Below are 23,683 nucleotides of genomic sequence, written 5' to 3' on the forward strand. Positions count from 1 at the left end.
AATCAAATGGTATAACCTCTAATTAGTCAACAAAAAGTTAGTACCTGTTACTACTCAGCATTGTATTGGCTATCAAAGGAGGTTTAATTTTTTCCTGTATCATCCCTGCTACAATGAGGTTTGTTTTTTTTTCAATTTATTTATTCATTCATGAGAGACACAGGGAGAAAGGGAGGCAGAGACACAGGCAGAGGGAGAAGCAGGCTCCATGCAGGGAGCCCCACATGGGACTTGATCCCGGGTCCCCAGGACCAGGCCCTGGTCTGAAGGCGGTGCTAAACCGCTGAGCCACCCGGGCTGCCCAAGAATGAGTTTAGAAAATAAAGGGATGAAACAAATTAATAATATTAAAGAGTAACATTTGTAGAGCACTTAATGTAATGAACTTAGTGCTAAATTATTCATAAGGATGAAGACTTTCTGTTGATAACTTTTTTTTTTTTAAGATTGTATTTATTTATTTATTCATGAGAGACACACAGAAAGAGGCAGAGACATAGGCAGAGGCAGAGGGAGAAGCAGGCTCCATGCAGGAAGCCCGATGTGGGACTCGAACCTGGGTCTCCAGGATCACACCCTGGGCTGAAGGCAGACGCTTAACCGCTGAGCCACCCGGGCGTCCCTCAGTTGATAACTTAAGTATCACACAGCAGAACCAGAGTCAAATACAAGTCTGATTAAAGCAGATGTTCCTCCCCCCTCACCTGGAGCATATTGGGGGTGTGGCCGACACAATACTAGGGAAGTACAAGATTTGGGTTGGAGGGGCAGCCCTAGTGGCTCAGCGGTTTAGCGCCGCCTTCAGCCCAGGGCCTGATCCTGGAGACCCAGGATCAAGTCCCATGTCGGGTTCCCTGCGTGGAGCCTGCTTCTCCCTCTCCCTCTGCCTGTGTCTCTGCCTCTCTCTGTGTGTCATGAATGAATAAATAAAATCTTAAAAAAAAAAAAAAAAAAGTTTGGGTTGGAGATGAGAGTGGATAGTGGACGGACCAGGTATCAAGGCCTGAGCCCAAGGCAGAGGCTCAGCCGCTGAGCCACACAGGCGTCCTCCTGGGTTTTCTTTTTTTTGCTGGTGGTGGTGTTTTACAGTGGGAAAAAAATTTATTGTGTTGAGAATACAACATGAAGCCTACTCTCAACAAAATTTTAATTATACAACAGAGTGTTGTTAACTGTAGGCACAGTGTTGCACAGCACATCTCTAGAACTTAATCTTGCACACACTTTCTTCCTTTGAACAATAACTCCATTTCCCCTTTCCCACAACTCCTGTAAACCACCCTCTACTCTCTGTTCTTAGGACTTTGACCATTTTAAATACTGTGCTATTTGTTCTTCTGTGACTGGCTTATTTCACTGAGCATAATGTCCTCCACGTTCATCCATGTTGCAGTATTTCCTTCTTTTTTGAGACTGTATAATATTCTATTGTATGTATAGACCACATTTTTTATCCATTCTTCATCTGTTGATGGGCATTTAGGTTGCTTAACTATTGTGAATTAGGCTGAAGTGAACATAGGAGGGCATATATCTGTTTGCAATCCTGATTTGTTACCAAAAAAAGAAATCCAAGAGATAACAAGTAATGGTGAGGATATAGAGAAATTGAAACTCTTATACATGTTGATGGGAATGTAAAATGGTGAACCCTCTATGGAAAACAATATAGAGGTTCCTCAAAAAAATTAAAAAGAGTATTAACATATGATCTAGCAACAACTCCACTTTTTGGTGTATACACAAAGGAGGGCCTGGGGTTTTTTTGTTGTTGTTTTTTTTGGTTTGGTTTGGTTTGGTTTGGTTTTTTTTGTTTGTTTGTTTGGAGGGCCTGGTTTTGAATTGGAAGACGGAAGAAACACAGAGCTAAGTGAGAGTTAGAAAATACCAGATAAACAGTGATGTCAGTAGGGACACCTGGGTGGCTCAGTGGTTGAGCATCTGACTTCAGCTCAGGGCATGATCCCGGAGTCCGAGATCAAGTCCTACATAGGGCTCCTTGAGGTGAGCCTACTTCTCCCTCTGCCTGTGTCCCTGCCTCTCCCTCTGTCTGTCTGTCTGTCTAAATAAATAAGTAAGTAAGTAAGTAAGTAAAATCTTTAATAAAAAAAAAAAGCGATGTCAATAAAAGAATTGTAAGTCCCTGGGAAATGAGAGCAGTGTCCATTGATTCAACAAGCAACTGAGAATCTCACACCACACAGGACATACAACTTCAGTTCTGCTCTAAGCAGCTAAAGGTTGTATTTCGTTTTTCCTTTGCTCACACAAGAAATTTGATACCAAATGTAAGATTTACAAAATGTTATTAAGCAATTTCATGTTAGCTGACTGGTAATGGAAAGAGAAAAGAGAAACTGCTGATGGAGATTAGTTTTGGACAGAAAGATTAGGAGTCCGAAGGAAAGGAGAAATTGGCACTTTCCATTTTCTGACTTTCTATACAGTTTGAAAGTTTTTCTTTCTGTTCCCATATGTAGTGAATTTGCATAATACCCAGTTTCACAGTGGTTTACCATTGTGAAGGAAAAAAGGAAGGGAAGACTTTTATTTACCTGTGTTATTGCTTCTGTTATTTACCTCTGTATTATTTACCTCTGTTATTGGTGCCTTTTGACTGAGAGTCAGAGAAGCTCTCTTTTTAATTGGCATATTATTATGCATATTTTCTTTTACAGATACCCAGGTGTTCTTTCTGATGTCCAGGAAGAGAAAGGCATTAAGTACAAATTTGAAGTATATGAGAAGAACGATTAATGTGAAGATATTTTTTGATTTATTTCAAGTTAGTCCCCCCCACCAGACAATTCTATCTATATTTTAATATTAGAAAAAAAAAAAAAACTTTTGTTGACTCTAAGTCAATGGATAATTCTTTCTAAGCAGTGTGATTTTATTAATCTTAACTAGACCATATCAGACATCATTTGTGAAACATTTCTTGCTATAACTGTGTGTTGCCCATCAAGGACCAGTACTTGCCTAGGGTAGCATATCTACCAAGAGCCAAAGAGAGACAATCCCTAATAGCATGAGTTGAAACCAGGACTTACAAAGATAGGACTAGACAGATTTGTCCAAAACTCAGAAATGGGTTAAAAACAGAAAAGCGAGGGCTCAAATATTAAAAGAAAATTAGATCAAAATAGGAACTTTGATTTCTCTATATCACACTTCTGAAAAAGTTCTGTTCACTCAGGAAATCAGTAAGTTGAGAACTCTAATAATTCCATAGGGATAGTAAAAAGGCAGGTAGGACACTACCTTTTTAAAGATTAAAAAGAAATGTCTGAGACCTCTAAAAACTGTTTTAGATCTTCAGTGAGATTCCATGGGATGATATGATGTAAGAAGAATAGGCTGTTCCTTATAAAAAAGAGTAATAACAGCACATGGCTAAAATTAGAAATTAAGAAGGTAATGATTGGAAATGGATAATGCTAGAGACCAAAATTATGAAGATGGAAACTAAATTAAACTTCGCTGAATTAAAAAATGAAAATTAAAACACATTTTACCCATCATGTTAGCAAAGATGTGGATTGTTAGGTATCCAAAGAAATAGATTTTTATTTTTTGCCTTGTAAATTAATATAACCTTTTTAGAGTTAGCAATATCAATTAAATATCAATTAAAATTCACAATATTCTGGGTTTGGACCCAGGGCTTCCACTTCTAGAAATGAATCCTAAATAAAGAGATGGACCCAGGGCATCTTGGTGGCTCAGTGGTTGAACATCTGCCTTCGGCCCAGGGCGTGATCCTGGAGTCCTGGGATCGAGTCCCTACATGGAGCCTGCTTCTCCCTCTGCCTATGTCTCTGCCTCTCTCTCTGTGTCTCTCATAAATAAATAAATAAATAAATAAATAAATAAATAAATAAATAAAATCTTTTTTAAAAAATAAAGAGATGGACCCAAGAGTGTTTGTTACGCTATTTTTTTTTTTAAACTTGGAAACAGCCCAAATGACAGTCAGTAAAGAAATAACCAATGGATGTGTCTATAAAATACTATCTGTAGCAGTTAAAAAGAATAAGGTACTGACAGAAAAATGCCAGACTGCCAAATAAAAAAGTACAGTGCGTACAATACCTAAAGTGTTTAATAAGTATATGTAGTATGTGTAGGAAAATGCGTGCTGTAAACCATCGCGAGTATAAGAGTTGGACATGTGCCTATTGTGATTAGATTTTTTTGAAGTGCTGTGTGTTTTCATGAACAATTAAGATAATAATTGAGCGCTGTAGTTCAGTAAAATTAGGATATAGGCTATCAAGAGTAAAAAGGAACTTAACTAAAGTCTTCCATAGAGGGAGAAAAAAAAGATCACAGGAAAGGATAGGAATCCATACTGCATAAGATTTACAAACCATAAGAAAACAAGGACACTCTCTGCCAGGAGCATAATCAGCAAACCATTAGTATCCAGAATCTTTAGAACTCAGATATTGATGAGAAAGAAGCAAGCCATTTAGAGACGAAGAAACTCAAAAGGCTGATAAATACATGCAAAGAATACACACATATTGATACAGGCATTCATTTGAAAAAATACCAAAATAGTTAACAGAGGCGGGGACCAACAAAAAGGTAACCACCAGAAGGAAAAGCTAAGAGAATGAAAATGCTTGGGGAGAAAGCAGGGGACTGTTTTTGCTGCTAGACTTTTGGAATCATTTTATTTTATTTAACATTTTTCATGTATTTCCTTAATAAAACAAGTGTTCCTTAATAAGTTGCACTGATTTGTAAGTGCTGATGTCCTGTTACTCCTTGAACACCTCACATAAAATTTCAGACCCTTAGGGCAATTTATCTCCAGTTAGCTTAGAAATGTGGAGGAGAAAACATATCCTTAGTCAAGGGTTATACAACTTTACAAAGACTGACCACAAGGGAAATAATCAGGCTTTCTCTCGTCCCTGGTTTGTTCATCTTCCAAGACAGAAAATCTAGTGTCACTTATTCCAGGCTGATTAATGAAGCAGCACTGTAAAGTGATGATAATTTGAGGTCGAAATGTAAATATCCTGCACATGTGTTATAAATATTCAGGTTAACCATTTTATGTTTCTGTGAGGTTGAAATTATGTAACGTAACCCATGTCCCAACAGACATCATTTCTCAAAAATGTCATCTCCATTCCACCTATATGAGGGATGGGTTCCAGAAACTGTAGTGCAGGGGTACCTGGGTGGCTCGACACGAGCCTCCAACTCCCGATTTCAGCTCAGGTCGTGGTCGCAGGGTCCTGAGCTCCAGCTCTGCTGGCACGAGGCCTGCTTCAGATTCTCTCCCTCCCTCCCTGCCTGCCCCTCCCCCTCCATTCTCTCTCCCTCTCTAAAAAAAATAAATCCATAAAAGAAGAATCTGCAGTGCAAACAAGCACTCTAGAGGATTCTGAAACCTACCCAACGATGTAAATCACTGAGTTAGAGGCTTCTGCCCTCTAAGGAACGTTTAGTTCCTATCACTAGGGCATCTACGCAAAGCAAAATAGAAAAATGCATTGTAAGCGAACATGTATGAGATTGGAGAAAGTAAAATCGTAAAGATTACACCTCTGTTTTGCTGAAGCAAGTGAAGTAAAGATTTTCACAATTAAGTATGTAATAAAAATACATATGAAAGTATTATCAGTAGCTCAAAGAGATACACAAACGCAGGAGCAATGTCCTTTAAGGATACATATATATTAAACTAAACACTATAGGAAATTACCTAAATAGCAACATGACTTTGTGAGGGAAAGGTTGGCCACCCAGCTGCGGAAAGGCTTCAGAAAAATAGTGATTTCTGAAAGATTGGAACTTGTGATCAAGGATGTTCCAGTTGGGGACAAAAAAGAACTACATAATTAAATGAGTATCAGGGATAGAATTAGAGATTCTAATGAAGAGGTATTGCTCACAAAGGGGATAGAGCCTCTGGCGAAGCCCAGGGGAAAGAAGCCCACAAGCTCTGAAGAGCTATTCCCGTGGCAAAGGTGAAATCGCATCAGTGACCACTTCTAATTACGTGCTCCGCGGGAGACCTCCTGTGGACTGGGAAGTTTTCCTCTCCATACGCTGACATTTCTGTTAAATCTCTTTACTCTTGGAACAAAAAAAGAGAACCAATCACATTGTTGTGTGTCGTTTCAAATAACTTTGCAGTCCATAATCAAAGTGGATGTGAAATTTATTATTGGATGATAATTTTTAGGTGGGCTGTGCTTCTTTGCCCCCAGGGCAAGGTGACACAAACCCTGAAGGAATAGAGGGTTAGTCTGCAAAGAGAAGATTTAATGATACTGGAACTCAGGGAAAAGTGCAGAGAAGAGAATTTCTACTGCACCGAACCAGCCAAAATCATTTGGGAAGGCATCAAGAACGAGACTGCCCCTTTTTTCAGCCCCTGGTCATAGCCACCCTACAAAGGCCCGATATCTTGCCTGCAGGGTGGTCTTTGATCGCCGTTGCTCTTGGGTAGGTGGATTATCAAATCTTAAACTCAGGAGCTTCCCCCCAGCATTTCATTATGAACTATTTCAAGCACACAGAGATGTTGAGAGAATTGGAGTTAAGCACCCATTACCCATCACCTAGATTCTATCAGTGTTAACACCTTCCTAGCTCTGCTCCACCGCATACGGAGCCAGCCAGCCAGCCATCAGCGTGCACGTCATCAATGACAGTTCATTTGTGCACGTTTGGGGGAGGGGTAAAATTTACACATGGAAATGCAGATCTTAAGTGTAGCACTGTACAGGTTTTAACAAACCCCTGTGCCTACGTGACCTAAACCTCTGTTCTCACCTTAGAAAACTCCTTCCCCCCCCCCCCCCCCCCCCCCCCCCCGGCCCAAGGCAAGTGCTACTCAATCCCCCAGCCCCCATGGGCAAGTGCTACTCTGGGTTTTTTTTTTCCTCATTATAGATTATTTTTGCCTGTTTCTGAACTTCATATGAATGGAATCCTACAGGATGTATGCTTTGGTCTGGCTTATTTCATTTGCATCGTTTATCTGAGAGTCACCCGTGTGGCTGCACGCGTTGTGGGTTTGTTCCTTTTCATAACTCATTAGCATTCCATTGTATAACTGCACCACCATTTATCTGTTCTCCTACTGATGGATATGTGGACTCTTAAAGTGGGATCTGAGGTTGGTATTGAAGGATCTAGAGAGGTGGTGGGGACTGAGGGTCGAGAGGAAGGCAGATGTATACTCCAGGCAGAGGAAAAGCCATGAAGAAACTTCATCTCCAGACTCCAAAACCCAGGACAAAGCCTTACCAAGAAGGGTAGGTGTCACCAGGCCCCAGCTCCATCAAGTGCCAAGCACCTACTTCACCTTTGAGGCACTTCTCAATCTGTTTTCTCGCGCGCACGCACACGCACATGCTCTTTTTTAAAGATGTATTTATTTAACAGAGAGAGCACAAGTGGGAGGGGCAGAGGGAGAGAGAGAGAATCCCAAGCAGACTCCAAGCCCAGAGCTTGACTCAGGGCTCCATCTCATGACCCTGAACCTGAGCCGAAACCAACAGTCGTATGTTTAATAGACTGAATCACCCAGGCACCCCGTTGTCTCTCATAACCACATCCAGTTTAGGTCTTTATTTCTCTCACTATGACTGTTGGGGTAACCTAAATTGGTGGTTTTTCAATCTCTGACCTCCCTCCCAAATAAACTATCATAAACATGACCACCAAAACAATCTCCCAGAACTGCACCTCTGATTATGCCACTCTCACCTCCTTCATGCCGACCCAACTAAGAACCAACTCCTCTACAGATGGCATTGATCAACCTTTCCAGACTTATCATCTAAAATTTCTACTCCCTACATGTTACACACAATCCATCTTCAGCAACTCACAAATCCCTAAATAGAGCCAAGCTTTGCACACACATGCCCTTCCTTATGTAGTTCTCTCTGCCCATAATTGCTCATCCCTGTATCTTCCAGTCTAAGCCATATGAAGTCCTCAGAGTCCTGCCCAAATTCCTGCTTTCATGAAGCCTTTCTTCTTACCCTCCCCTGAATCACTCAGCTTTATCTGTGTTATGGCCCTTAACTGCAGCTTGCCTTACAGCTGCTCGTTATTCTCATCTCCTCGCTTTTATTAGTTAGGAATGATTTCATTTTTTTTTTAATTTTTATTTATTTATGATAGTCACAGAGAGAGAGAGAGAGGCAGAGACACAGGCAGAGGGAGAAGCAGGCTCCATGCACCGGGAGCCCGACGTGGGATTTGATCCCGGGTCTCCAGGATCGCGCCCTGGGCCAAAGGCAGGCGCTAAACTGCTGTGCCACCCAGGGATCCCAGTTAGGAATGATTTCAGCTGCAAGTACCAGAGAATTCAATCAACAGTGGCATAAACAAATTTGGATTTACTGGTTGTGTTTCTCTAGGTTTCTTCCCTCCAGATTGCAAGGTGGCTACTACTGCTTCAGAAAGCAAGCCCATGGTCACAGCAGAAGGAAGGGAGGAAGTGAGCAATGTCAGGCATATGTTTCCCTTCCATCAGGAAAGCAAAACTGGTCCCAAATCCCATTTGGGACCAAATACCATTTGAGTCTAATTCTAATGCATATCAGAATTTAGGATCAGGGGATCCCTGGGTGGCGCAGCGGTTTGGCGCCTGCCTTTGGCCCAGGGCGCGATCCTGGAGACCCGGGATCGAATCCCACGTCGGGCTTCCGGTGCATGGAGCCTGCTTCTCCCTCTGCCTGTGTCTCTGCCTCTCTCTCTCTCTCTCTCTCTGTGACTATCATAAATAAATAAAAATTTTAAAAAAAAAAAAAAAAAAAGAATTTAGGATCACTGCCTTAAAACTACTCTTGATCTATTGTCGATCATTTTGTTTCCCCCACCCAAACAAAATCAAGTTCTTGTGGCAAGGAAGCAGGGAGGATGGATATGAGAATACAATCAAATTAAAAATATATAATATATTATCATAAAAATATACTATATATTTTCTTTCAATAAATATATAAAAATATGTAGTGTATTTTTTATTGAAATATAGTTAACACCAGTGTACTATGTGTACAACATAGTGATTCAACAAGTCTGTACATTGTGCTGTGCTCACCACAAGTGTAGCTGCCATCTGTCCCCATACCACACTGTTATAACCTCACTGACTGTATTCCCCATGCTGTACCTTTTATTCCCATGGCTTATTCATTCCATAACCGGAGGCCTGATCCCCTCCCCCACTCCCTTTTACCCATTTTGCCCTTCCCCTTACCATCTCCCCCTCTGGTAACTATCAATTTGTTTTCTGTATTTATAGGTCTGTTTCTGCTTTTTGTTTATTCACTTGCTTTGTTTTTTTAGATTCCACATATAAGTGAATTCATAGTATCTGACATCTGTTTGAGTTATTTCACTTAGCATAATACCCTCTAGGTCCATCCATGTCATCTCAAATGATAAGATCTCATTATTTTTTATGGCTAATGTTCCAGTGTGTGTGTGTGTGTGTGTGTGTGTGTGTGTGTGTGTACACCTCTCTTCTTTTTTTTTTTTTTTTACTTTATTTATTTATTCATGAGAGACAGAGAGAGAGAGAGAGGAAGAGACACAGGCAGAGGGAGAAGCAGGCTCCATGCAGGGAGCCCGATGCAGTACTCGATCTCCGGTCTCCAGGATCACACCCTGGGCTGAAGGCAGGCGCTAAACCGCTGAGCCACCTGGGCTGCCCTACACCTCTCTTCTTTATCCATCCATCTATCCATTCATGGACACTTGGGCTGCTTCCATATCTTGACTATTATAAATATTGCTGCAATAAACCTAGGGATGCATACATTTTTTTTATTTTTCTATTTTTGAATCCTTGTTCTGAGGCCAAGAGATTTGATGGACAGATTTGAAATGCATCTTGCTTCTGGTAGGGGCCCTTGAAGTGTTTGAACCCAGAAGACTAAAAGGCATTAATGCTATTTGTTCTTTAATGGTTGTGAAAAATATAAGCAGAGTTCAGGTTTCTTAGAAAAGAACTCCATATTTTAGGAAAGTGACTCATTCATGGGCAGAAACTAAATGTCTCATAAAGAATGGAAAAATAATACCATTCTTTGCACATAGAAATAATTTTATTATTTAGAGCCTTTTTTTTAACATTACACACTGGGCTTGAATTTTAGTTTTTATATTACCTATATTCTAATTGCTTATGTCATTATATTTGGTAAAAAAAAAAAATGTTCTTCTATTGTGAGGTACATTCTTGTTTGGCTTTGCCATCTAGAATAGGAATAGGAATAGAATAGGAATAGCTTCCTATTCTATGGCCTTCCCCAGTAAGCCATAAGTAGCATAGACTTCTCCACAACCTCTCCTCAAAACGTACCCCTGAAAGGTCTTTGTTCCCAAGTGTGAGTGGGAAGGGGATCTGAACCCCGCAGTCCTTTAGTTGGTGACTGCTACTTGCTGACCCTCACACCACTCAGAGTTCTGTGTACCTCTCCAGGCAGCCTGACAACCTAACCGTCTTTCTCACTTCTCACCTCAACAGCACTTTGTGGCATTTGGGTTGAAATCAAGAATGTTGTCAATACACTTACTACAGACTCAGGGGGCACAGAAAGCAGACTCATCCAGAATGAGTGGTTCTGAATTTCCAGCTTAAAAACCTTTAGCTAGGGATGCCTGGGTGGCTCAGCGGTTGAGCCTCTGCCTTCAGCTCAGGGCGTGATCTTGGAGTCCTGGGATCAGATCAGTCCCGCATTGGGCTCCCCGTGGGGAGCCTGCTTCTCCCTCTGCCTTGGTCTCGGTCTCTCTCTGTGTCTCTCATGAATAAATAAATAAAATCTTAAAAAAAAAAAAAAAAACCTTTTAGCTATTAATCAAGTGCATATGTGTCATTGTATCGGTCAGAATTTTCCGTAGAAAGAGAACCAGTAAGAAATATATATTAAGAGATTAATTTTAAGGAACTGACTCATACAATTGTCAGGGCTGGCAAGTCTGAAATCTGTAGGGCAGACCAGCAGGCTGGAAATTCAGCCAGGAGTTTATATTGGCTGGAAAATTTCTTTTCTGGAAAACCTATTCTTGCTCTTGATTAGATTAGGCCAGTTGTCAAGGGTAATATCCTTTACTTAAGGTCAACCGATTGTAGGTGTTAACTATATCTACAAAATACCTTCAGAGCAACACCTAGTTCTTGTGATTAAATCACCAAGTAGTATATCGAGCCTGGCCGACTTAAAATAGAAAACGAACCATCAAAAAAAATAAAAATAAAAATAAAAATAAAAAAAGAAAACGAACCATCACAGTAATGAAAATAATCAGAAAACGTCAATGTACTATATGTCTCCTCAGAATTATTTCATTTTCACATCAGAAAGTTTTTGAAAAAAGCCAACAGGCTCTTAAGCACTAAATGTCACGTTTGTGGGTCTATCAGAATGCTTTTTTCATAAAGCATGTAGTTCAGTCTAAACAGAATGTCAACTCCAGTGGAAGATTTTTATTTATAATTGGATCTTAATTGTCTCCTTCTCCATAGTTCAGTGATTTTTCAAGCTTAGATTAAAAATGAAAGTTGAAGTCTAACTTTTAAGATTGCCTCCCATATGCTCCTGAAGATCCAGCTCCAATAGGACATCTCCCTCTTGTTTTTTATCAGTGCCTCCAGATATCTGCAGCTTCAAGAGGCATCTCTTTGGCAAATCTAATCTGAAAATATACACAGTGCTGGCCTTCAGCTCTGCAAACTTTTGACAATAATGGACATTAAATGAAATTTGTCAAAATCTGTTTCTTTGCATAGCCTGTGGATTGTGAGTGATTTCTGGGAAATGTTGATTATATGATAAACTCTTTTCCGTTGGTTTCAAAAGGTGATCCCCCCCCCACACCTCCTGCCCCACCAGGTAGGTAACAGTCAAGTAGAGGCATCTCTGCAGAGAAATGAGGGAGTGAGCCAGCCCCTCTGGGCCCACCATTCTCATTGCCTAAAGTCATGATCCTGCCCATTCAGAGCTGGAAAAGCAGTGGCTGCCAGGAGCATTGGAGAACCCGCTGCCCTCACAAGCAGGTGTGTGGGGTGCAGTGAGGGGAGCTTCAACATTTTGTGTGTTAACTTTTCAATACAATTTCTAAAGCTGAGGAAGAGGGCAGAAAAACATCCAGGCGTCATCACGAGTCAGCCCTCAGATCTGTCCTTGAGTCATTCTGCTAAGTGCTACTTGGTAATTGCCTCCCTGGGAACCTGCAGAAACAGCTCGTGGGAAAGAGCGATTTGCACCTAGAGCACATTCATCAGCTTGTGTGTCGAAAGGCCACACGCGGCTAGAAACCAAGATCTTGGCATTCTTTGCACACGGCTTTGAGACTTGAAGGGCAGAAGCCCACGTGCTCGAGGGGCCACCAAGCCTGGTGGCAGGTGGAGGTGGTGGAGGGGGCGGCGGAAATCCTGGGGATTTGCAATAAAAAAGAGCGGAGAAGGCGGCGCCCTGTACAAATAAGTACCCGTCAAAGGCCTAAATTGGGTTTCTTGGGCCTCTCCTACTGGTCTAGCTTAAATTGAGAGGGGATTTGGTTTGCCTCACTGGCTGTTTCCTCCCACTCATATTCACAATTACTGCTTTTCTCATTTTCATTAAAATACATTTAATATGCACCATTTTGGCATGACCCTCTGCTAGAATGTGCACAAAGACAACGTCCCCAAGCCCTGGAATTGCAGAAAGAGCACTGAACTCAAGAGAGGAGAGGCCTGGGTTTCGATCCTGGGTCCACCTAGGAACATTCATTAAAAACCTTAGCTGTGGGGAGGCCTCGGTGGCTCAGCGGTTGAGCTCAGGGCCTGAATCCCAGGGTCCTGAGACCGAGTCTCACATCAGGCTCCTCATGGGGGAGCTGCAGAGGCAGCTCCTCATGGGGGAGCCTGCTTCTCCCTCTGCCTGTGTCTCTGCCTCTCTCTCTGTGTCTCTCATGAATAAATAAATAAAATATTAAAAAAAAAACAAAAAACAAAAAACAAAAAACAAAACCTTAGCAGCAGGCAGGCAGCCCAGGTGGCTCAACAGTTTAGTGCTGCCTTCAGCCCAGGCCCTGATCCTGGAGACCCGGGATCAAGTCCCACGTTGGGCTCCCTGCATGGAGCCTGCTTCTCCCTCTGCCTCTCTCTCTCTCTCTCCTCTCTGTGTATTCTCATGAATAAATAAATAAAATCTTAAAAAAAAAAAAAAACCTTAGCTGCAAGGAACAAACCCTCATCGGGACTACCTCAGGTGGGACAGAGAGTGTTGACTGTAAAGACAAACACACGTGGAATGGGAATGTGAGGGCCGCCTGGGTGGCTTGGTGGTTGAGTGTCTGCCTTTGGCTCAGGTCGTGATCCTGGGGTCCTGGGATCAAGTCCCACATTGGGCTCCTTGCAGGCTGCCTGCTTCTCCCTCTCTCTCTCTCTCTCTCTTTCTCTCTCTTTGTGTGTGTGTCTCTCTCATGAATAAATAAATAAAATCTTTTTTAAAAAATGGGACTGTGAGGGACATTGGGAACAGGGGCACTCTGCTGGTTGTCAGTTGTGATTTCTTTCCTGCTGTGTCTGATTTGCATTGCTCACCCCTTGTAACTCCAGCCTGCCATCTCCAAAGGCTTCTGTTTGGGATCCCACTCCTAACTCGTCATCTTCTCTGTTCCTTTTCTTTTAATATTTTCTTTTTAAGTAATCTCTATACCTAACATGGGGCTCAAACTCACAACCCCAAGATCAAGAGTTGTATGCTCCTCCCACTGAGGCTGCAAGGCATCCCCCTTCTGTTTCTTAATTCAAATTCTGAAGGGGTAATATGATTGTCCCCCCTCATCTCTTACAGTCAGGCCTTATAATAGCCCAATCAGGATTGGCTGCTTGGGGACAAAGGCCCTCCCCTGGTCATCCAAGTGCATGGAGCAGCCTACTTCCCCTCCTTTCTAAATGGGGTGCAGCAGACCAGGCACTCTGAAGCTTGGCTTGTCCAACACTTGCACAAGTTACTCACCCTCCCCAGGCCCTCGGTTCTTCCACTGCCTTACGATGGTAGCTAGCGCCTGTCCCAGCCCACAGAGTTATCACTCGTGCACTCGGAAATCATTGAGCTTCTATATAAAGCATTTCTGTTGAGCACTTTCCAGGGACTGCACTCAACAACGGGAATATAGGCGTGAACAAAACTGATGCACATCTGCCCACATGGAGTTTACGGTCCAGGATCAAGCAAGAGTGTATCTGTGAAAACACAGCCCACACCCTCCCACTGCAACCCCACTGCAGATCCAGTTTTAAGATTCCTTCCTTCATTTTTTCATTCATTAAAAATTCTACTTTTTAAGATTTTGTTTATTTATTCATGAGAGACACAGAGAGAGCAGAGATACAGGCAGAGGGAGAAGCTGGCTGCCTCAACCACTGAGCAACCCAGGCACCCCCAAAATTTCTTAAGCATCTCTATAAGTCACATTGGCACTTGGAATCCAAAGATAAATTATACATGGTTTCTGATCTCCAGGAGCTCATGGTTCCTTTGCGAAGCCAACAGTGATGGTACAAAAGCACAAATTAGCAGGTAGAGTAGGGGATGTGGGAAAGGAAACCTCAGCTTGGCTGAGAAAGTCAAAGGAGGCTTCTCAGAGGAGATAACACTTTGAGCTGAGATTTAAAAGATGAAAAGGAGTTTGTCAGATATTCAACCAGTGGAGAGGGTCTTGGGTGAAGAATGACTATGGGTAGTCCAATAACCAAAGAAAATGACAGGCAAAGTAAAGAAGTCATAGAGACTATGGAGAGTTCCAAAAAAAATAGAAACACGCTCCAAGTGCTAGAACACAAAGTTTACGAAGTATGGCAAGAGGCCAAATTATCATAAAAAATCTTGGATGCCTTGCTAAGTAGTTTAATCTGACCTCATGCCCTATGAGAAGTCATGAAAGAATTTAAAGTAATGGGGGATCCCTGGGTGGCGCAGCGGTTTGGTGCCTGCCTTTGGCCCAGGGCGCGATCCTGGAGACCCGGGATCGAATCCCACATCGGGCTCCCGGTGCATGGAGCCTGCTTCTCCCTCTGCCTGTGTCTCTGCCTCTCTCTCTCTCTCTGTGTGGCTGTCATAAAAAATTAAAAAAAAAAAAAAAAGAATTTAAAGTAATGGATTAATCTCTATAATTAATCTGAATCTCTGTGTGTCTCTCATGAATAAATAAATCTCAGGTTAACTTTTTACAGCGAGCATGAAAGAGGACATAGTAGGTCTGGAGGCAGTAGAGACAGATAAAACAGTCTCAAGAAGGGATTTCAAAGACCTGAACTGATGAGGCAATGAAGGGTAGGAGAGTAGGGGAGCATCTACAGAGAATTCTAGAAGGTAGAATTGACAGGGCTTGGTGATTGCTTTGTCAGTTGATCAATCAATACTCTTGGAAGTACAAAGAGAAAGGATGAGAAGATCACTCCCATGCTTCAAACCTGAGGCACTAGAGAGAGAGGGGTGCCAAAGCCCAGAGAGGGGGTTCAGAAAGGAAGCAAGCAGGGAAATGCTAATTTGGGCAGGTGGCATTTGAAGCACCTCTGGACTGTGCAGGGCTGGTCGGTGGCTCTACAGTCTAAAGGCCTGTTGCTCAACACTGGAGGCCGGATGGAGGTCTAGACATGGAGACATTGAAACTTGGAAGCATTGGACATGACGGGTCCAGAGGAGGTGCAGTGTGAGAGTGAATGGTTAGGGACCACGGGTGGACATATGTCTGCAGAGTGAGGACAGTGAAGGGAGACCCACTGTAATTCGAAGAAAGCCCACCCTCCCTAAGACAAGCTGCTCACTCCTGTCCTGCCACTTAGGAGTTAAAGACAGAGACAGAATAAATCATTATTTCCTGCCAAAGTTTAGTGGTACTCTGTCTTCACGAAGAATTTGATTTGGCACAGGATAAGGGTACTCTGCAGACTCAAAGTTTGGGGGCCCCGGGGGAGTGCACTAGGGTGGATGGGTGTTCTCTGAAAGACTCAGTCATGGGCTCCATGAAGCTCTGACCTGGTCCCCAATCCTACTGCTCTGCCGTCCCCACTGTGGATGCAAGAAACTGCACTGGGAAACCTCTGTCCTAAAGAAGGACTTCAGAGGGAGGAAAACACGTACTTACGGGCTAGCTCTAAGGTGAGACACCAATGGATCAGAGGCTGAAGACAGAAGTGAGAAAGGTAAGTGATGGAGACTGAGAACACCCTCGAGGGCTCCAGAGCAGGGAGGAAGGCCCTGGTCTTGGAGAGAAGGTGCAAGAAGGAAGGAATCAGGAGGGCGGCCCACCTCACAAAGGAGGTGACATGGGTAAAGTGCAATAATCTTACTGTATGCCATGGGATGGGTTTTTAGACCCATTTAGACATACATGCAGCCTGTAACCACCACCCACATCAAGATATAAGACATTTGCAACATCTCAGAAAGTTCCATGATAACCCTTCCCAGTCTACGTCACACACACACACAGTTCTAACTCCCATTTCATTTGATTAATCTTTCCTGTGAATTCATCTGACTTCTGTGTCTGATTTTCTTGGTGTCTGACCTCTTTTTGCTCAGCATAATGGCTGTGACATTCATCTTTATTGCTGCATGTATCAATAGCAGTTTTTTAACTGTAGAGTAGGACATTGTATGAACACAGCACATTATCTTTTCTGTTCTCCTGTCCTCGGATATTTGGGTTGTTTGTAGTTTGGCATTATGAATGATTCCCGTGCATAACTTTGGTGGGCACACGCACTCTACAGTAGACTTGCTGAGTCATTGGGCAGGCATATGCTTAGCTTCATTAGAGAGCACCAAAGAGTTTTCCAAAGTGGTTGTACCAACTTTATTCTCACCAGCAATATATGCAGCATACACTATTTCCAGAATCTCATCAATTCTTGGATTTGTCATCTTTTTAATTTTAGCTATTTTGATGAGTGTGTGATGGTATTTCATTATGGTTTTAATTTGTATTTCTCTTATAACCAATGATGATGATGTTGACTTCCTTTCCATATGTTTATCAGTCATTTGGGAATCACTTTTTAATAAACTGATTGTTAATGCTTTTGCTCATTTTTTTAAACTTTAGTTGTTTTTATTTTTTGTTTATTTTTGGTGATTTGTAGTTACATATATTCTGGATATATGTCAGATGTAAGCAGTGAAGCTATCTTCTCAACCTGTGGCTTTCTTTTACTTTCTTAATGTGTCTTCTCATGAATAGACATTCTGTATTTTAACGAAGTTCAATTATCAGGGTTTTTTTTTTTTCTTTTATGGTTAATGCTTTTAGTTTACTGTTTCAGAACTGTTAGCCTCTCTACATTCAGGAAGACTCTTTCCTCTGTTGTCTTTTAGAGATTTTATGGTTGCACTCCACACCTCTAGGTCTATGATCCACCTGAAATTAATTTTTGTATATGACATGATAAGGGATCAAGTTTCCTTTTTTCTTTTTGTTTCCTTTTTTTCTTCTACATAAATATCCCATTCCTCCAAGGCCGTCTAGGAAAAGTTATACTTTCCCCTACTGAAACTGCAGTGATGCTTTTATCATTATCAAGGGACAATATATGCTTCCATATATTTCTAGACTCTTCTATTCCATTGATCTACTTGTCTTTCCTTAAGCTAATACCATACCATCTTGATTATTCTAGCTTTATTGTAAGTCTTGAAATCTTACAGTATAAATCCTCTAAATTTGTTATTATTCAATATTGCCTTGCCTACGGTTTGCAGTTCCACATAAATTTTAGAAGCACCTTGCCAATTTCCACAAAAATATGTGCTGGGACGTTGATTGGAATTATTATGAATCTAAAGATTAATTTTTGAGAGTTAACATCTTTCCATTTATTTATAGGTATTTAATTTTTCTCATCAGCATTTTATAATTTTCAGTGTAGAGGAGAGTTCTTACACATCTTTTGTCTGGTTTATTTCTGGGAATTTGCTGCTTTTTCATGCATGGTATTACAATTGATATTTCTTACATTTTACTTTCATTTTCTGTTGTTAATAGAAATGATTTCTGTACAATGAACTTACATCAGGAGATCTTGCTGAATTTTTTTATTCTAATGGTTTATAGATTGGGGTTTTCTTGGTAGATATATGATCATGTCATTTATAAAGACAGCTTTCTTTCTTCCATTACAATCTTTAGATCTAGGGCAGCCCAGATGGCTCAGCGGTTTAGCGCTGCCTTCAGCCCAGGGCCTAATCCTGGAGACCCAGGATCAAGTCCCACGTCGGGCTCCCTGCATGGAGCCTGCTTCTCCCTCTGCCTGTGTCTCTGCCTCTCTCTCTCTGTGTCTCTCATGAATAAATAAATTTTAAAAATTTAAAAAAACAATCTTTAGACCTATTATTTCTTTTTCTTCCTTATAATGCTGGCTACAATTTCCAATGATTTTCATACTTTTCTGTAGGTACAATATAATCCAAAAAAGTTTTAAGATTTTATTAATCTATTTGAGACAGAGAAAGAGAGAGAGAGGTGTTGTGGGGAAGGGCAGAAGGAGAGAGAAACAAAAAAGCAGACCTCCTATTGAGCAAGAAGCCTACACAGGGCTCGATCTCAGGACCCTGGGATCATGACCTGAGCTGAAGGCAGACACTTAACCAACTGAACCACCTAGGTGCCCCTCAAATTTTTTAACTTCGTGGTATAACTGAGTTAGAAACTAAAACGACATAACCAAATGTAACGCATGAAACCTGACTGAATCTTAGTTTTCTTGTTTTTTTTAAGATTTCCATTTCTTTTTTTTTTTTTTAAGATTTTTATTTATTTATTTATACATGGGAGACACAGAGAGAAAGAGGCAGAGACATAGGCAGAGGCAGAGAGAGAAGCAGGCTCCATGCAGGGAGCTCGTGTGGGTCTTGATCCCGGGACTCCAGGATCACACCCTAGGCTAAAGACAGATGCTCAACTGCTGAGCCACCCAGGCGTCCCTGAATCTTGGTTTTCAAAAATTTATAAGCGGTATGTTTGGGCAAATTTGAACCTGATCTGAATATTAAATGATTGAATGGAATTGTTAATTTCCTTGAAAGTAGTTGTTAATTGTCTTGAAAATAATATCATAGTTATGTAGAAATGCACTATTCTTAGGAAATAAATGAGTATTGAGGGTAATGTTAATCATGACAAGAATTTTTAAATAGTTAAAAAATGTGTGTGTGTGTGTGTGTGCGCGTGTGTGTGTGTGCAGAGACAGAGAGAAGAGGGATGCCTGAGTGGCTCAGCGGCTGAGCATCTGCTTTTGGCTCAGGGCGTGATCCTAGGGTCCTGGGATCCAGTCCCACATTGGGCTCCCTGTGGGGAGCCTGCTTCTCCCTCTGCCTAATGTCTGCCTCTCTCTCTGTGTCTCTCATGAACAAATAAAATCTTAAAAAAAAGAGAGACAGAGAGAAGGCAGATATGGCAAAATGTTGACAATTCTTAAATCTAAACAGAGAATTGTGCACAGGCTTACAAGGGCTTCCGTGATCCCCGCCTCATGGTGTTCATGCTCTATGTGATTTATCCTTGAGTGAGAGCAGGACCTATGACTTGCTTCTAGACAATAAAATATGGTGAGGGGGCCAGGATGTAAATTTTTATGCACATGATTATGTAATTAAATTACATGAGACTGTGGCTTCTGTCTGAATGGAGTCCCCCAATCCCTTGCTATCTTTGAGGAAGTAGCTGGTCATGTCAGGGATCTCAAAGGAACTGTAGTGACCTCTGGGAGCTAAGGTTGGCTTCCAGCTGACAGCCAGCAAGAAATCAAAGCCCTCAAAGAACTGAAGTCTGCCAACAACCTGAGTGAACTTAGATCCTTTCCCAGTCAAATCTCAGATGAGACCAAAGCCATAGTGAACACCCTGTGCAGCCCTGTGAAACCCTAGGAACAGGACCCAGCTAAGCCATGCCCAGGATCCTGGCTCACAGAAATTGTGAAATAACAAATTTGTATTGCTTTAGGCTGCAAGTTTATGATAATGCTTTTGTGCAGCAATAGAAAACTAATACAATTAATAACTGTGTGTGTCAACTGGGCCACGAGGTGCTCACATATATTTGATCAAACATTATTCTGGATGTTTCTGTGAGGGTGTTTTTGGATGACATTAACATTTAGGGGATCCCTGGGTGGCTCAGCAGTTTATCCCCTGCCTTCGGCCCAAGGTGTGATCCTGGAGATCCAGGATCTAGTCCCACATCAGGCTCCCTGCATGGAGCCTGCTTCTCCCTTTGCCTGTGTCTCTGCCTCTCTCTCTCTCTCTCTCTCTCCCTCTCTCTCTCCATGTCTCTCATGAATAAATAAGTAAAATCTTAAAAAACAACAAACCCACATTTGAATAGGTAGACGGTTTACGCCCCCCTCAAGTGGGTGGGTCTCATCCAATCAGTTAAAGGCCTAATAGAATGTAAGGTTGATATTGCCCCAGGTTAAGAGAAAATTGTTCCTGCCTGACTGCCTTCAAAGTAGGATATCAGGATCCCTGGGTGGCGCAGCGGTTTAGCGCCTGCCTTTGGCCCAGGGCACGATCCTGGAGATCCAGGATCGAGTCCCACATCGAGTCCCACATCGAGTCCCACATCGAGTCCCACATCGAGTCCCACATCGAGTCCCACATCGAGTCCCACATTGAGTCCCACATCGAGTCCCACATCGAGTCCCACATCGGGCTCCCGGTGCATGGAGCCTGCTTCTCCCTCTGCCGGTGGCTCTGCCTCTCTCTCTCTCTGTGTGTGACTATCATAAATTAAAAAAATAATAATAAAAAAATTTTAAAAAGTAGGATATCAGGTTGTTGCTGCTTTTAGACTTGAACTGAAATACTGCTTCTTCCTGGATCTCAAGCATGCTGGCTTTTGAACAAGGACCATACATAATATCAGCTCTCCTGGTTTTCAGGCATTGGAGATCCATAAGGAAATACAGATTTCACTGCAATATTCTTTTCAGCTTTTCTACATGTTTGAAAATATTCAAAATAAAAATTGGCAAAAATATTCTAAAGTCATGAAATGTCAGGAGACAGTAAAGATTCACTGGATTTTCTCTCTCCCTTATTCTCAACATTCTCAACCTCCCCCCTTTTCCTTTTTCCTAAGTTAATCTGCTTTATTTAATATGAGATTTTAAAACACAAAACAGATACTATAGTTAAACATAAATAATAAATCTACCCCCTTTTTTTGTGCAGACTTATGATTTATAAACATCACACTGAGTAGGTTTGGCCTTAACCTTTGTTCTGCAAATGTTTCAGAATTATTTTCTACTGCCACATTACAAGATAAATGTCAGTCTAAATGAAGGCTTTTTTATAAAACTCAACAGCTTCACAGATGGCTTCTAATTCATAGTCCTAAAAGACTACATTTTTGGGAGTTGTAAATAATTTCAAAAGCTCTTCAAAATAATTTCAAAAACCAGAACATAATGTTACTCTTGATGCTGTGTGAGGTCAATTAAATAAACTCAGACACTATCCTCCAGGAGCTATTAAGAAAACTGAGAAAATTACATAAAAGTAAGGTTTTAACTAGTATTAATATAATCACATTTTTCAGAAACCTCAATCAATACACATGACCGAATGGCTATCTTGCCTCTTGTTTCCCTGATGTGACTTGACAAATAGTCTATACAGAAAGTAAATAGGGTTAGCCAGACACAAATGATGCAAATATGCTTCAAATTCATTTTTTTCTGAAAAAAAAAAATACATTAAGGAAAACTGTAAGCACTGAGATTATATTTTTAAGGAAGTCTGTTACATAGTAAAGCAGTGGGGTTTTCCATGCTAGCTACACATTATTTTTTTTAAGATTTTATTTATTTATTTATTCATAGACACACACACACACACACACACAGAGGCAGACACAGGCAGAGGGAGAAGCAGGCTCCATGCAGGGAGCCAGACATGGGACTCGATCCAGAGTCTCCAGGATCACACCTCGGGCTGCAGGCGGCACCAAACCACTGCACCACCGGGGCTGCCCCTAGCTGCACTTTAGAATCACCTGGGGAGCTTAAAGTGCTGGTGCCTGAGTTCTCACCCCCTCATCCCAGAGAGCCCAGTTACGGTCTGGTGTGTGACCTGGGTATCAGGAATTTTAACTTCCTTCTTTGCTTCCTTCCTTTCTTCCTCCTTGCCTCCCTTCCTCCCTTGTTAAATCCTTCCAATGTTTATTGAATAGTGAATGGTTGCCAACATTGCCAAGATCTGCAACTCCCTCACCCAGATGCCCCTCCCAGCCATCCCATGAGAAGGAAGCCCCAAACCCCACCACCACAGGGCTGGAGGATACAGGGACATGGGGAAAAGTGGGAGAGAGGAAAGAGTAATGCAGGCAGGGTGCAGAGATATACTCCAGGGGATGGGGACACACACACACACACACACACACACAGGCACACACACACAGGTGTGTGCATGCACATGGGTACCAGGGGCATCAGTGTCTGCCTCCACCCAGTGGCCACGGGGATATCAGGGAAAACTGAGGTATCTATAAGACATTTCAGTCCTTCCTGTCCTGAAGCATCTGCCACAAAGCCACAAAGGGCTGGGCCAAGGTCACAGGACTCTGCCTTCAGGACACATTAGGCCTGGCCAAGGTGACCTTGAAAAGCCACCAGCTTCAGAAGCTTGCTCTCCCTGTCCATGTAGCCATCACCTGTGTTCTTGGGAGTGAACCAACATCCCTGCTACCATCACTTCAGAGAGGCTGGTGGCCTGAGGAGTCCTCTCGCCTCAGATGTCCAAGCATCCAGGGGACTCATCTTCTAACTTCTTCTTGAGCTTAAGACGAAGGGGTAGGTCAGTAGGTTAAGCATCTGTGGGGGGGCTGAGGTTATGATCCTAGCATCCTGGAGATCCAGCCTCATCTGGCTCCCTGCTCTCCAGGGGGTCTCCCTCTCCCTCTCCCTCTGCCCCTCCCAGCCATGCTCTGCCTCTCTCACTCTCTCAGTCTCTCTCAAATAAATAAATAAAATCTTAAAAACAAATAAAGGCCCAAATATTATTATAAACAACCCAACAAGATACCAAAATTTGTGGCCTGGAGCGCCACAATGAATGACTATGTTTGTGAGGCACTGGCTGGGGACAGCCCCATGGGCTGGTGAGAGCCAGCGAGCTCCGCTGCTCTGGGCCTGCTGCACAAATCTGGATTTTTAGGTTTTGTTAGTAGTTCCGTTGCACAACAAGGTTTAGGAATTATTGTAGTAGTGGCTTATTACATACTGAGTCAGTTATTTACATATCCTTAGACTACATTAGAAACCAATTTGAATCAACCGTACTCCACGATGGTACTCTATAATCTCGGCTGCTTGTGCTACACCAACAGGCATAAACCTGCGACCCCTGGGTGGCTCAGCGGTTGGCGTCTGCCTTCGGCTCAGGGCGTGATCCTGGGGTCCCAGGATCGAGTCCCACATGGGGCTCCCTGCCTGGAGCCTGCTTCTCCCTCTGCCTGTGTCTCTGCCTCTCTCTGTGTCTCTCATGAATAAATAAATAATCTTAAAAAAAAAAAACCAAAATGCATAAACCTAGAGGAAAAAAGGATTGAAGATAGAGAAAAGGTTCAAAATGCTGTCAGGTTAGGAACAGCTATAGCAACAGATGCTGAGTCTGAAAAGAACCTGGAAACATGAGTG

General features: G+C 42.2%; 1 protein-coding gene across 8 annotated transcripts in view; it reads left to right on the top strand.

The window, feature by feature from the left end:
- The window catches only part of DHFR (dihydrofolate reductase), a 58,262-nt gene that overhangs the window by 23,910 nt on the left and 10,669 nt on the right, over positions 1-23,683 (top strand). For 2 of the 8 annotated variants that reach the window (XM_072736905.1, XM_025998234.2), the window contains one exon: positions 11,639-11,767. The exons of 2 other annotated variants lie outside the window; for them this stretch is intronic. In XM_072736905.1, coding sequence (XP_072593006.1) covers positions 11,639-11,692 — 54 coding nt within the window. In that variant the 3' untranslated portion in view covers positions 11,693-11,767. Of the gene's footprint in view, positions 1-2,678; positions 3,922-11,638; positions 11,768-23,683 lie in introns of those variants that run through there. 4 more of the 8 variants (XM_025998233.2, XM_025998235.2, XR_011997052.1 and 1 more) reach the window with 3 other exon arrangements.

The sequence above is a fragment of the Vulpes vulpes genome, chromosome 14, assembly GCF_048418805.1.
Source record: "Vulpes vulpes isolate BD-2025 chromosome 14, VulVul3, whole genome shotgun sequence".
Lineage (NCBI taxonomy): Eukaryota > Metazoa > Chordata > Mammalia > Carnivora > Canidae > Vulpes > Vulpes vulpes.